We start from the raw sequence: 13,614 nt of genomic DNA, 5'->3' as shown, positions 1-13,614 counted from the left end.
CACGAACTTCGCATATACAATATATAAAGTCTCAAAAACAAACGGGCAAACAACAAAAAAAAAATAATTGATAATTCTAAGAATAGAATGAAATGTAAACTCTAGACGAGAACCGTGAGAACGTCCGCGCTTGCACTGCTGTTCGTGTTCTGCTGCGACGCCGAAGTCCGCTGCTTGTTCACATTAATAACACTTTTACTAAAATCCTTGTGGCCGGAGCTGTCGTCGAAGGCGGCCGTGTTCTTCCTCACGTCCGGGTTCTGCGCCTTGTACAGCATTATCTGGCTGTTGCGGTGCGCCGGCTTCAAACCGTCGTTCAGCTCCTTGATCTTCAGGGAGTTCTCCGAGCTGGTGCCGGCCACCACGAGCATTGTCTTGCGTGAGCCTGGACAATCCGCTTCGGAAATCATTTCCAGCATCTCGCTGGAACCCTCGTGAGGCATCAGCGACGATAACGGTCGCACCACGCTCACCTTGGGAAGATCCAGAGCGCAAGCACCGGCACTGTTTATGCTCGCCAAACTACCAACGTCCTCCTTCAGAGGGTTCGCGTACCGTCGCAAATTCTCCTCGTTCTGTAAGTTGTTCTTCTCGTCCTCGTGGCTCCGGTGGCAAGACTCGGATGATGGGGACAAGTTGATGCCGGTCATGCTCAGCGATCTGCGACGCTGTCGCAGGTAGAGGAAGAGGGCGCAACCGGCCGCGCAGAACCCGATAATGATCAAGCAAACGAGTGCTATCAGGTATTTGTTATTCGGAGGCTCCTCGGAAACCAAAGCCGTCTCCACTTTCACCTCGAGGATAGAAGTTAGTGCCTTCAATGGACTCTGCTTCCTGGATATGTGCTCACCCATAATTCTAATACCGTCTAGCACACCTCTCGATCCAGACTTTAAAATGAAAACATTCAATCATTAGTTCACGCACACTTAAATATTGAGAAAATGAAAGTTAAACAAACTAGAAACTTACCAGGGTAACTTCAACTGTATCATTGTATTCCGATTTTAGATCGCACAAGAGAACCAGTTCGGTTTGCCAATCGTTAGAGGCCACTTTAGCAGCGAGGACACGTCGCAAGTCTCCGCAGAGGCCTTCCACCGTGAGACCATCGGGAAGCTTCGGGCGGTCCAGGAACAACGTAAGTCTAGCGCAGGTATTGCTGAGCACTGCTTGATTGGGCCAGCAGGAACTCGGGGCCGGTACCGTTGGAGGTTTCACTCTGCGACCGCTCTCCAAGTCCCTGCACTCGCCGTAGGGCGAGCAAGGAGGCGTCAGACAGGACTCGGTTGATAGCGGCACGCAGACTTGATTCATGTTGCACAGTGTATTCGGAGCGTTCCTGCAATTGCCCAAACCGCACCACACCTTCGTGCAAGAGACTGCTCCGTTTGCGCAAATACAAGTGTTACATTCATGTTGCCAAGTGGAGTTGTTCTCCAAGGTATGACCCTGCCATGTGCAACTACCTGGCATCGGTAAGTACGGAATATCATCCACTAGAAATTTTAGAAAAACATAATTATTAACTAAATAAATAAATTGAAATCATTGGATTTCGGTAAAGTTCTAAATGTTCGTATTCATTAATACACATACCTAGGTTGCATCGCTTTCCTCTGCGACCAATCGGACATAGACATGAGAAATCCCCAATGCCATCCAGGCAACTTCCACCGTTCATGCAAGGATTGGAGGCGCACTCGTTGACGTTGATGCGACAGTCTGGCCCGGTGAAACCGTCGGCACATTGGCACAAGAACCAATTGACGCCATCGATGCATTTGCCCCCATTATGGCAAGGCTGCATGATGCAATCATTGATGTCCTCCTGGCAATGGTTGCCCTCGAAGCCATCCTTGCAGAGACACTGGTAATGTTCTCCAGTATTCACGCAGGTGCCTCCATTTAGACAAGGATTGGAGTGGCAAGCTGTTCTCTTCGGTAAATGACAAGTTGTACCTAGAGCAAATAGAAAATAAGAGACTGCTCTCTCCAATATAAAGAATAATGCCAATAGTACCTTCCCAACCGGTCGGACAGCGGCACGCAAAAGTAGTACCCAGATCCTGGCAAGTGCCGCCGTTTTTACAAGTGCTGTGATCGCAGTGACTATCCTTTAGCTGGCAAGTCTTTCCCTTCCAGCCGTTACGGCATTCGCACTGGAAGTCGGCAATCTTGTCGATGCAAGAGCCGTTGTTGTGGCAAGGATTCGGCTCACACTCGTCCTTATCTGAAATGGAATGGAAGGAAACAGTTAGCAATGAAATCATACAAATTGTGCTGGGCAGAAGGGCTTACTTATGTTGCAGAGAGCGCCCTCCCAGCCCTCTTTGCAGATGCACTGGAAGTCGTTGACTTTGTCTAGGCAAGTTCCGCCGTTCTCGCAGGGATTAATCTTGCAGTCGTTTATATCTACGTATCAAGGATAACATATTCGATATTAGTAATGCTGCCGCTGATCTTACAAGGATATGCTTACTTTCTCTACAGTACTTTCCGGTGTAACCGGCATGGCAAGTGCATCGGTATCCAAAGCCCGGCTGATGAATGCAGTGGCCGTGCTCTCCGCACATGCTGGGATCAGAGACGCGCGATCCGCCTACTGTAATCACCATACAACTATCAAAACCTGCAGCACCTACGGGAGGGAATAGAGAGAATGTTTCAAAAAGTCTAACGGAGATCTAACGAGGGAAAGAACTAAAAAGATAGAAACGGGAAAGTACCTTCTTCACATGGCGGATTGTCGCATGTCAGCCTGGGTATGCTGCAGTTCTTGCCCTGCCACCGCTCCGAACAGTGGCAATAGTAGTCGGCTTGCGTGTTGAAGCAGGACGCGTCGTTCTCGCACGGATGCTGACTGCAATGATCGTAATCATTCTGTAAAGGCAAACACAAATATTATTAAGGCGAACGAACACATCCAGCCGTGGGCGCCAAATTACATCCGAGTGTGAAACCACATTAAGAACGAGACTAAATGATTTATCTGCCCTCGGGTCATAACAGGCAGAAAAAAGATATATACAAACTATCACTCTGTGATTACATCTTCTCCATCAGGAGGCGGAGGATGTGAGCACAAAGCAAACAAATTATTCATATAAAATTTAAGGGAATATCAATGTTAGAATAGGAATAGATTACAAATTCATTTCGAGGTTTCACAGCTAAAAACGATTTAACTTACCTCGCATTCGTGTCCTGTGAAACCGACAGGACATATACATCTGAAGCCATTAACTTCGTCCACGCACTCTCCACCATTCTTGCAAGGATTTGAAGCGCAGTCGTCTATATTCGTATGGCAATCTCTCCCTGAAAATCACCACATTTACTATCCAATATCGGTTACAATAAATAAATATAGAGTTAAAACCAAATTATGTAATTTTTCAAGATTTTGAATTATTGAAATATTATTTGTTGATGAATACTTTTAAATAATATTTATATAATGTTCATAGTTTTGTATGTTTTGCGAGACATTTAAATATTTTCTTAATTTTAGTGTGAAATTCGTAATGCCTTTTTTTGCAGTACTTTGCAGGTAGGTTTTATTTTCGCTCGTTTTGGTTGTGTGCATGTGTTTTATGTTAACATTCACACGTCAAACGGGGATTTTAATGACACATTCTTATTCCACGTTTCGCACGAAGAATTTCGCCGAGCGGATCGCGAGAAGAAGAAAGGCAGGCTCAGAAATGTCTGCGAGTGCTGCGATCGTTTTTCTCGGGGCAGATTTCGATCTGAGCTCGTAAAGCAGGCAGCCCCGAAGGACGATTCATCCTCCTACTCCCGGCCCTCCCATCAGAGGACTAACAGATCTGAGATTTTGCTTATTTCTTTGTTGTATTTTTTTTTGTTCACTCGGCGCGCGCGTTTAATTGGTGGAAGATGAAGAAGTAGCTTGCAGTAAATTGGTTGGGAATGGTAAGTAATGATGCTTACCCGTGTATCCTGGTTGACAGGCGCAGTGGTAATCATTGACGAGATCGATGCAGGTCGCTCCATGCTGACACTGTCCAACGCAATCGTTGATGTTCTGATCGCAATTCTTCCCGGTCCATCCGACCCGGCACTTGCATCTATAGTCACCAACAAGATTCGTGCACGACACTGAATTTATGCAGGGGTTCATCAGGCACTCGTCGGCGTCTGCAAAAGCAAAAGGGAAAATAAAAACGAGAATAATCAATGAATTCTAGTTCAAGATTTCCATCAATCAGATGGTAGCAGTACTTACCGAACTGACAGACGCTGCCCTCCCAAGCTGCAGGACATTCGCAGCCGAAGGAGTTCTCACCGTCCACGCAAGTGCCGCCGTTCTGGCACGGAGCGGAAGCGCACTCGTCGATATCTGCGAAAGACCAGTAACAGATTGAGAACTATGATTCGATCAAACACATAAAAAGCAAACAAAATTCGCGGCTACACAAAAGCAGAGAACAACGAGGAGTGGAATATTAATTTACGGATGGTATACGGATGATCCATCAATATCCAAAGGAGGATGATGATGATGGAGACCTTTTTTTATCGACTCCTTTGTCTGCGAGTGAGCGGGATTATCAATCGATCTGGGAACGTCAATGGGATATATTGTGTTGTCGCAAATAAATACCCTGTAGATCAGTCACTACTTTGTTGGTGCTTCTCTTTTTATTTATTTTTTGTTAACGTTAATATAATTGTCATTTCTTTGGAAAGCCAATTAATAACGTGGCTTCAGATCCCGGATAACTCTCACAGATAAGAAACAAGTCGTAGTATACGGGTCTCATCGTCGTTTGTTTTAGATCTGATCGGGCAGGAACACACACAAACGTATTCGGTCATTCTGGTTTAATTTTAATTTTGATCCCTCCCTCTAAACTGATTGAGTTAATGCACACAGTTTTTTTTAAAGGGGTGGAGTATTAATATTATTATTATTTTGTTTTCTTCGTTTTCGCAGGGGGGAACAGATAGATTAGTGGGCGGCCATGATCAGGTTTCGTCCTTATTTTCGATTAAATGAGCGAGAAAATAAATGAAGAGGCTCTACGGAGAGGATGAGATGCGTGAGAGGTGAATGAGGAGGCGAGGGAGGACATCAGAGGGGTAAAGGAGCTGGAGTTGGATGGACGGACGCGCGGCTGCGATGGAATGCGAGGTCAGAGGTGAAGAGCTGGTCTTCTTCTCGGCCGGGGCCGCAATAATTAAGAGTCTCCGCATCCACTCTCTTCTCTTCTACTCGAATCCAAGAGCACATAGCATCAGCATCAAGCCAAACCATAAGCCCCCTTCCATCAACATCACCGCAACCCCCCCGTCTCGCAATATCTCCACGCCGGCTAGGCCCGAGTAATAGATATAATAACGGGGGCGGAGAGGAAAAAGTAATTGCTAGGTGAACGCTGATTTATACCACTGCTGCTTCATCTCCAGTTTCTTTTTCTCTCCTCAATTTTTCCACATCCCGTGCGTAGTATTAATTTAAAAAAAAAATCTCCGGAGAGAGAGAACTGCCGCGATGGCACTAACCAAACGGGAGGGAAATAAAAAGTCTTAGACTTTCTCGAGATGATGATGATGCTTTGGAAGAATAAGAAGGAGGAGGAGGCGGAGGAGGCCGTCCCGTACCTAGTACGGTACCGGAGAGCTACCACTGTGGAATTTAATTAACGTTCCCTCACGCCCCGCGCCCTCCCGATCCGATCACAGCCTACCTAGCTGGAGCCACTCGTTCAACGTTTGTCATCTTGTCCTATTAATTTTTATCGGTTGCCCGGCATCTCAGGCATCCCAGCAATCTCTGTTAAGGAGGAGACCATGTAGAACCAGAAACAGAACTGACCCACCCCTTCATCACGTCAGATTGAGGAACGAACAAAAAAATCAAACGAAACAAACGAACGAAAAGGGAACACGCGATCAATCAAATTTTTCAAGACAAGCAATTGTAGTCATGAGAGTGCTAACGGAGATGGATAAGGATACAACGCCGCTTGATTTGCAATGAAGCTCCTGAACGTCATCCACTTCACGGCAACGAAGAAAGAAACTATGTTTGGTGTGAATTTTTTAAGTACCTGATTTTTTAACATTAAACACAATTTATCAATATCTAATTAACATCTTTCTATAAGTAATCTTCATTTAATTAATCATTTATTTTATTTATACGATTAAAATAATCTATGTGAGATAATAATATATTAAGTCAAGACTTTTATTGACTTTATAAATAATTCATTATATTGTATTGCGGTCACAATTTTCGTAAATTTCATTGCTAATTAATGTATATGTAAATTTAAATAAATAACAAAATTGTAGTAATGATCGTCGAACTTTTGAATGATAATACAACTTTCGGCAATGATCTTCACCTGTTCAGGAAACCTACTAGCTATAGCCATTTGTGTTTTCTTTCTCTCGAGTTTTCTAAGGAAACGTCAAGCATAAATTTACAGCTGCTTTTTACCTCTCTCTTTCCCTCCTTCACTCTTTTCTTTTCCCGAAAATAATCCCTTACAAACACTCTTCGGGCCTCGAGAGTTCGGGTGGTAGAAAATAAAAAACGGGAGCCTAGCCGGTAATAAATCATCCAACTGCCTTTCCTTCTTTCTCCTTGTTCCTTTATTTTTTTAAACCGACTTAACCATATAAAAGTTTGGATTTGAGATCAATGTTTTAAAAACTATTAAGTCAAGATAATTAAATAATAATTGAGAAATAGCTTACCCATATTGCACGTGAGTCCCGTCCAACCTGGAGCGCAGACACAGCTGAAAGAGCCGCCGACGACGCGGCAACTGCCACCGTGGAGGCATGGTGCGGGGGCGCAAGGATTGTCCACCACCTCGCAGTTGGTGCCGGAAAATCCGTCAGGGCAAGTGCAATTATACCTGTCGGGGGCGGTGTTCTCGCAGGTGCCTCCGTTCAGGCACGGTTCGTGAGTCCCGCAGTAGTTCAAATCTGCAAACAAAAATCGATTCCCATTCGTCAAGCAAACAAAAAAAAAATAATATTACAAACATTCAGAAAAAAAAAAGATGCAGAGGAGAAAGAGAAACAAAACGCTAGACAGATGTTGTCCTCCAGCTTAAAGTTTTCTTTTAGCTGTATGTCGTCCGAAGGGAAGGGGCTTAAATGGGCCGTGAGAATATGGTACAGGTGCACGATGGGGGCATCTGCAACACTTCTTTCAGATTTCCCCTAGTCCGCTCCTTTCTTTCTCGATTCTGTGCACCATACGCACATTTCATAATAATACATCAGTAATTTCATTACTTGACCAAATGTTCTTAAATAATAAAAAAAAAAAATGATTCATCTCCCCTTGAAATCGAAACGAAAGCAATTTTTTTAACTTCAGCAGGGGGTCGCAAATTGCACCGCAATAAACACCCCCAGCCCCAACTGTTACAACTCTATTAAAAAAGCGAAAAGTTCCTCTTCCGATTACGCGTCCCTCTTTTTTAACAATTGCTCTGTTTTTTTATTTATTAGTTTGGGAGCCGCAACAGATGGATGGATTGCCGCACTTGTCCGAATGTCCTCGTACATCAAAAAAAGCGTATAATGTCCATATACAAAAAAAAACGCGTCAAGAGGGGGATGAATATTGTATGCAGTAATAATTAATGGATCGGAGCGTTGTTCCGGGGCGGTGGCCAATAACAATGTGGTTAAAAAAACGACCACTTGATCACGATTATAATCGACCGGATCAGTTTCAACCCCTTCTGTGCCACTGCGGCCCTCCAATGTTTGCGCCGCAATCAAGCGCACCCTTGTTTCTCCGCAAATAAAGAAGGGAAACAAACTTACCCTGATCGCAAAGGATTCCACCCCAATTGGTGTCACAAATGCAAGCCCACGACGACCCATTGCAATAGCCATGTTTGCAACCGGGATAGGGCTCGCACTGATCGCAGAATTCGCCTCTCCAACCTGGTCTGCACCTGAAACATCATCATCAACACATTAGTTTTGTTTAAATACAAGTCGAAATATTCTTAATTAATATTTATATCTGCTCATAATTAAATTTGCATTCGAATTTAGTAAAGTATACAAACGTTTTAAATCTCGGCGACCACTTCCTACAGTAATTTACTTACAAAATCATTAAGCACTCGGTATCTTTACGATGCTTACACGACTCGCATGACTTGAACGAAAACAAAATTTGTCGGAGGGCACATAAAACGCGTTTAATGCGCACAATATCTTAATATTAAACGGTTGGAGTTAATAAAGCAGTAAGTTATGTATTTTGTTGCTGCTGATGACTCGGTCGGATAACAATTGCGGTTTCTTTTCGCTTTGCTCTCATCTCTCCATCAAAATCGAACGGCAGAGGCCGAATTAATTTTTGTAATAAAATCGCGTAAAGTTAATGATGTAATTTTCCAGTGAGCGAGTGCGGAAACCAGCGGAGCAAAGCAAAGCAAAATTGAGACCGAAATTATATTATTTCCTGTAATTTTTTTTGTGTGAGTGCTTCTTCTTCTGCTTCGGTTCAATCTTCAATGTTGTTGCGGTTATTTTCTTCGTGTTTCTTATTTTAACTCTCTTTGAACCTCTTTTGATAAAGTCTTGAAGGAGAGGAGATTGGTTTTATTGGTATCTAGATCTCGAGGACACGATTGGGGTTCTTTACTCGGATTTCAGTGCTGGGACAGGCGGGAGGATTGCAAGCGCTTTAATGTTTTGCTCCTTGGGTGGCAGTTTGGAGAGATCGTGACTGTTGCGTCTCCTCTTCTTCATCTGCCCGTACCACCGATTTATTAAAAAGATGGAGAAGAACAAGTAGAAGAGGTCGAAGCCTCAAATTAAAAGCCTTCCTTTTCCACTGATCTTCTAATGGCGGACCGGCGCAATCGTAATTATTGTAATTTCAGCGAGAAACCGAAGGTATAACAAAACATTGCTCGTCCACTAACTCTTTGCGTCTCGCTTCTTCCACACGTTCTTTCTAACGCTTCTCGGGTTCTTTGTGGTACAGGAAGGAAGGAATGCACACAATGGGGAACTCGTTTGTTTCCGCTCAGAATTTCCTACCGTAATAAGAGGTGCGTATATATTCAGAGGGCATTACCGGAGCAAAAAATATAGTAGTTAGTTGTAGCCTAGGTGCAAATTTGTCACGGTCACCAAACTGTAAATGACTCCTTTTCACAAAGACTATCACCAAACTACCAAACATAAAACTATAATAAATAGTATTTATGACTTAAGTGTACCGATAACGATTATCAATATCAGATTCAAATGAAATTTGTGCTCTACAATATTTGTTAAAATTGGTTTTATCAGTGGTATTCGTATATTTATCTATGCAATGAATTTAGTTTTCAGTTGAGTTAAGGTTGAAATTATAATTTCCATGTCAACGTCCGAAGGAGAAGACCTGCAACACGCTTTGCAGCATCGCGCATAGAGGAGACAAAAGGAAGAGAAAAGAAGAAACGAACATTTGACACAAGAAACATGGCCTCACGTAGGCCATGTTTTCCTCCATCAAACACGACTTCGTCTCCAAACATACACAAACAGCATCAACAACAGCAACAACAAAAAAACGCGTACACACATATACACAACAAGCAATGGTATTAAAGGAAAACAAGAAATGGTCATATTGAATATGATCCTCCGGTAATTGGGCACCGCAAACGTGTTACTTGACTTACTTGCATTCTCCTGGAACATCGCACTTGCCATGGACTGGATGACAACCGGACTTGCAGACGGCTGTGGACAGAAGAGAAGCGTTGTTATTATTATTATTATTATTATTAATTTCATGAAAATTTGCATAAAATTATAATAAATTAAATTTGATCCGCTCGACGAAGGCAGAGCGAAGAGAAACACGCACTAGGTCCGCTTTGGTCTTTGTTGCTGCTGGATGAAAGGGAGCAGAAGACGGCGATGAGTTGGCGAGATTACGAAGGTAGCCCTCAGCGGTTCGTCCACCTTTTGGTGAGCAGGAACAACAACAAGGTGAATAAGAAGAATCGGTGGTGGTGATGATGATGGTGGTGAAGGAGGAGGAGGAGGAGAATACAGTCGAGGAGATCAGCAGCGGTGGCGGCAGCAACATTTCAAGAGTTCGGGTTCTCGTCGGGGCCGGTGGTGCTTAATTGTCATTAACTGCCTTCACCAAGTTGCTGCCTGCTCACGGAATGTAGCTTATTAGAGTGCACTTAGGGCCGTGTTTTTACTGCCTCGACCACGTAATGAGTTTAAGAAGAGACTCAATATAGCAACAACAACTAACTACAACAACAACTACTATAATTCGGAGAATACTCGAGATGTGGATTACACTGAACAAAATGTCAGATTCCACACGAAATCGCAGTTATCAGCTGAAACAATCGAAATTTCTAATGTCTTGATTGTTACAAATCACATTATTAACAAAAAAAACGTACTACTATTTTTGGTTGTTCGAGATTAGAGCATCCGGTATTATGTATAACATAAAAGAAATTACAATTATATAATCCTTATCTCCCTGCGAAGATAATTAACGAAAACGAATTAAAAAAAAAAACTGTTACATTCATAAAAACGACAAAGGAAATTATAAATAATATATATAATGGTTTATCTGCGAATTTCTTTAACTTCCTTCCACCAACAATTGTTGCAGTGAGAAACGAACTAACATGAATGAATGAAAAAAAAAACATGACTTAGACATAAACTTATTCATCATTACCACAAGTATATGTTTTTTTTATCTCTCTTTTCTCCAATGTCTTCTCCTCGATGTTTTCGTCCCTGCCTATTTATATGGCATTAATTAAATTAAAGCCGAGCTAATTAAAATGGAATTTTGCAATTAAAATCTGTGAATATTTAGTGGCAAATATGGGCAAGCGAATCGCGGCTATTAGCATTTCGCATAATTAATGACTAACCTCTCCGAAAGACCCACTGCCTCTCACTACATCGGATGCATTTATTACCCAGATAATAAATAATCCATAAATTTTAAATAACCTCCACGGTTTCACCACCTCATTCCAAGCCTTCTACGGGTTACGAAACTGCATCACGTCTTACCAAAATTAACATCATACTTAATTTCTGTATCTTCAATCACGACTACTGACTAAAATATTTTGTACATTTTTATATAATCATCAGAATTCAACGTAATAAATACAGTCGATGCCAGTAAACCTTTTTATAGTAGATGAATAGTTTTACCTGTTTCACAGTTGGCTTCGCTTCCTTTCCATCCAGAGATGCACTCTTTGTCACCGTTCGCATCGCACCTGTAGTGGCCGAATTGGTCGTCCCGAGGTCTACAGAACTTCGTACAGGTAGTATTGTAGTAGTGCGAGTCGCATTGTACTCGCACCCTGTAGGTGAGTCTGGCCCGAGCACCGCGATGGTTCAACGTGTGCCAATCTGCGCTGGGATCTATGATCCCCGAATACGTAGCCTCCTCGATCACTTTGTTCGTCACTGCAAAATAAAAGCATAATAGTGTTTACACAAATCGAAAAAAGAAGTAAAAGCTAGAGTCAACGAAGATGGCGTTCGCGTGGGTTGCTTGTTGTTCCTCGAGTTGTTTTCGAGTCTGTTTACATTTCTAATAAGCGCTTTCGAAACTCCTGCTGCAGCTTCTGCTACTTCTTGTTCTTCACCTTTTGCTTGCTTGCCATCAACAAACACTCGACTTTTCTTAAATCCAAAACAACAACTTGAGGATGGCCACTTCACGGCTGGAATGTCACGCAGACGTAATGAAAAAATGCCTTTGCAGCAAACCAAATGAATTGTCTAATTCAAACACTCCAATCCCGAAAACTACCACTCTTCAGAATCTTGATTAAATAAACTACTGTAATATCAACTTCCAGCGAGTTCTTTCATAACATTTAAGGAAGCTAAACTGAAGAAAGCTAAGCTCAACAAAAAGCGTTATTTATTTAAATTAATCATGATTGTTACATACATATTAAATGCATTATTATTATTATTATAATAATCAAAATATAAAATTCTGTTCACACTATATAATATAAAATTAATTTGTAATCTATTTGTTTCCGAAATAATTGAAAGCTTATTAAATAATAACGATTTCAACAAAGTATTTCAATTAAATCACTTCCGAATCCCACGTGAATTATTGTAATAGTGAATGAAAGTGAATTATTTTGTGTGTTCATCCTTCAATTACTTTAAAAAATGTGTTTCACAACAAAATCGCTTCGTATCAAATTGCTAACTGCTTCTGAATCCTACACAAACCATATACGATCTTGAGGTATTCCGATGATGAGCAGATCGAGATTTCTAAATTGTACTTCTCTCGATTCCAATTTCGTGGGCGAATTGGACAATTGCGAAAAGGTAATTCTCTGTGTAATTGTGGGATGCGTGGGTGACCGTTCTTAAACGCGGCAGTCGTCATGGGGACGATGATGATGAGAGGTAGCCGGGCGGCTCCCGAGCCCAGGATATTGTTGCATCAACCATAAAAGATACCATATACGAACGAATTCGCACACTAGCCTATCGGCCCACAAATGAATCACGCGAGGATGGATGTCGCAAGGTACTACAGTCTAATGCTATTGGAGTGTGTACTTTACCTGGTAGCGAATAGTTGCTGTGATCCACGGCCTGCAAGATGAGGGTGAAAGATCTCTGCAAAAAAAAAAAAGAAAAACAGGCGATTAGAATTCATGGTTTGAACTATGAACCGGAATACCGAATCGGGGCCATATATATGCATGCAAACGAGTAGAAGAGGATCATCCTCTCCCCGACATCAAGTGCACATGGAGGTAAAACAATGGCCACATATTGTTTGCGCAACTTTGTTTCTTCCTCTGCTTATTTTCATTTTGTTTTTTTTATTGCTATTTTTACTTTTCGCCACCGCGATTTATTCCAATGTACATATCTATGACTGCGCATTCCGTTTCCAACTTAGTCTTCTTAGCATAAGGGAACGAAAATCGTACAGGCTAAACAAACATCGTTTAATAATACCATAAAGAAGGCGCTCCGCGAACGTTTCAAATCACGATCGCTGTGTATCAACAAAAACAATGAAATCGACCGATTGCCAATGCGCTGATCCCATTACAGCCTGGGCTTCTTTAGTGGACAAGGATAAAATCAATTAGAGGAGAGGAATCGTCGTGTCGTGTCTTGTCTCCTTAATAGTTTCATCAACGTGTAACAACAACTAACATCTATGGAAGGAACAGGGAGAACAAGAAACGGCGCTATGTTGTCAGTGTTTTTATCTGAAATCAGTGACATTTCCTACGAGAGTTTCCATTGTAGGTGTGTGTGTGGTGTGGTGTGCGGTGGCTTCGATAGATAGAGACGTTTATTAAGGGGGGCCTCGGCATCTCTTCTGCATTGTTGGCCGTCGCGGACGTGGGCAGTTTTTGCGCAACCCGAGGAAGAACTGTCGCAACATTTTGTTGAAAGAATCGCAACCGAAGACGAAAGTGTGTGTGAAATTCCTGAGAGGAGTAGGCAGGAAGAGAAAGAAGCGAAGGCAAGGCCCACGAGCTCGAGGAATGCGGCATCGATTTGCATTTCCTCATCAGTGCGCAATTATCATCAAAAAAA

General features: G+C 42.3%; 1 protein-coding gene across 2 annotated transcripts in view; it reads right to left on the bottom strand.

Annotated features, from left to right (window-relative positions):
- Positions 1-41: 41 nt before the first annotated feature.
- The window catches only part of LOC108565548 (protein jagged-1b), a 49,196-nt gene continuing 35,623 nt past the window's right edge, over positions 42-13,614 (bottom strand). Inside the window, exons 3-17 of one of the 2 annotated variants that reach the window (XM_017925075.1) lie at positions 12,618-12,672; positions 11,221-11,481; positions 9,690-9,750; positions 7,822-7,955; positions 6,733-6,966; positions 4,250-4,363; positions 3,955-4,161; positions 3,194-3,321; positions 2,730-2,883; positions 2,483-2,641; positions 2,302-2,415; positions 2,024-2,233; positions 1,600-1,962; positions 973-1,499; positions 42-890 (exon numbers count right to left, since the gene is read on the bottom strand). In XM_017925075.1, the coding sequence (XP_017780564.1) occupies positions 102-890; positions 973-1,499; positions 1,600-1,962; positions 2,024-2,233; positions 2,302-2,415; positions 2,483-2,641; positions 2,730-2,883; positions 3,194-3,321; positions 3,955-4,161; positions 4,250-4,363; positions 6,733-6,966; positions 7,822-7,955; positions 9,690-9,750; positions 11,221-11,481; positions 12,618-12,672 (3,510 nt within the window). In that variant the 3' untranslated portion in view covers positions 42-101. The remainder of the gene's footprint in view (positions 891-972; positions 1,500-1,599; positions 1,963-2,023; positions 2,234-2,301; positions 2,416-2,482; positions 2,642-2,729; positions 2,884-3,193; positions 3,322-3,954; positions 4,162-4,249; positions 4,364-6,732; positions 6,967-7,821; positions 7,956-9,689; positions 9,751-11,220; positions 11,482-12,617; positions 12,673-13,614) is intronic. The other variant, XM_017925076.1, reaches the window with a different exon arrangement.

The sequence above is a fragment of the Nicrophorus vespilloides genome, unplaced genomic scaffold, assembly GCF_001412225.1.
Source record: "Nicrophorus vespilloides isolate i.1.1-1 unplaced genomic scaffold, Nicve_v1.0, whole genome shotgun sequence".
Taxonomy (NCBI): domain Eukaryota; kingdom Metazoa; phylum Arthropoda; class Insecta; order Coleoptera; family Silphidae; genus Nicrophorus; species Nicrophorus vespilloides.
Note: the sequence above shows the minus strand (reverse complement) of the source record. Positions and strands in the feature narration are given on the sequence as shown.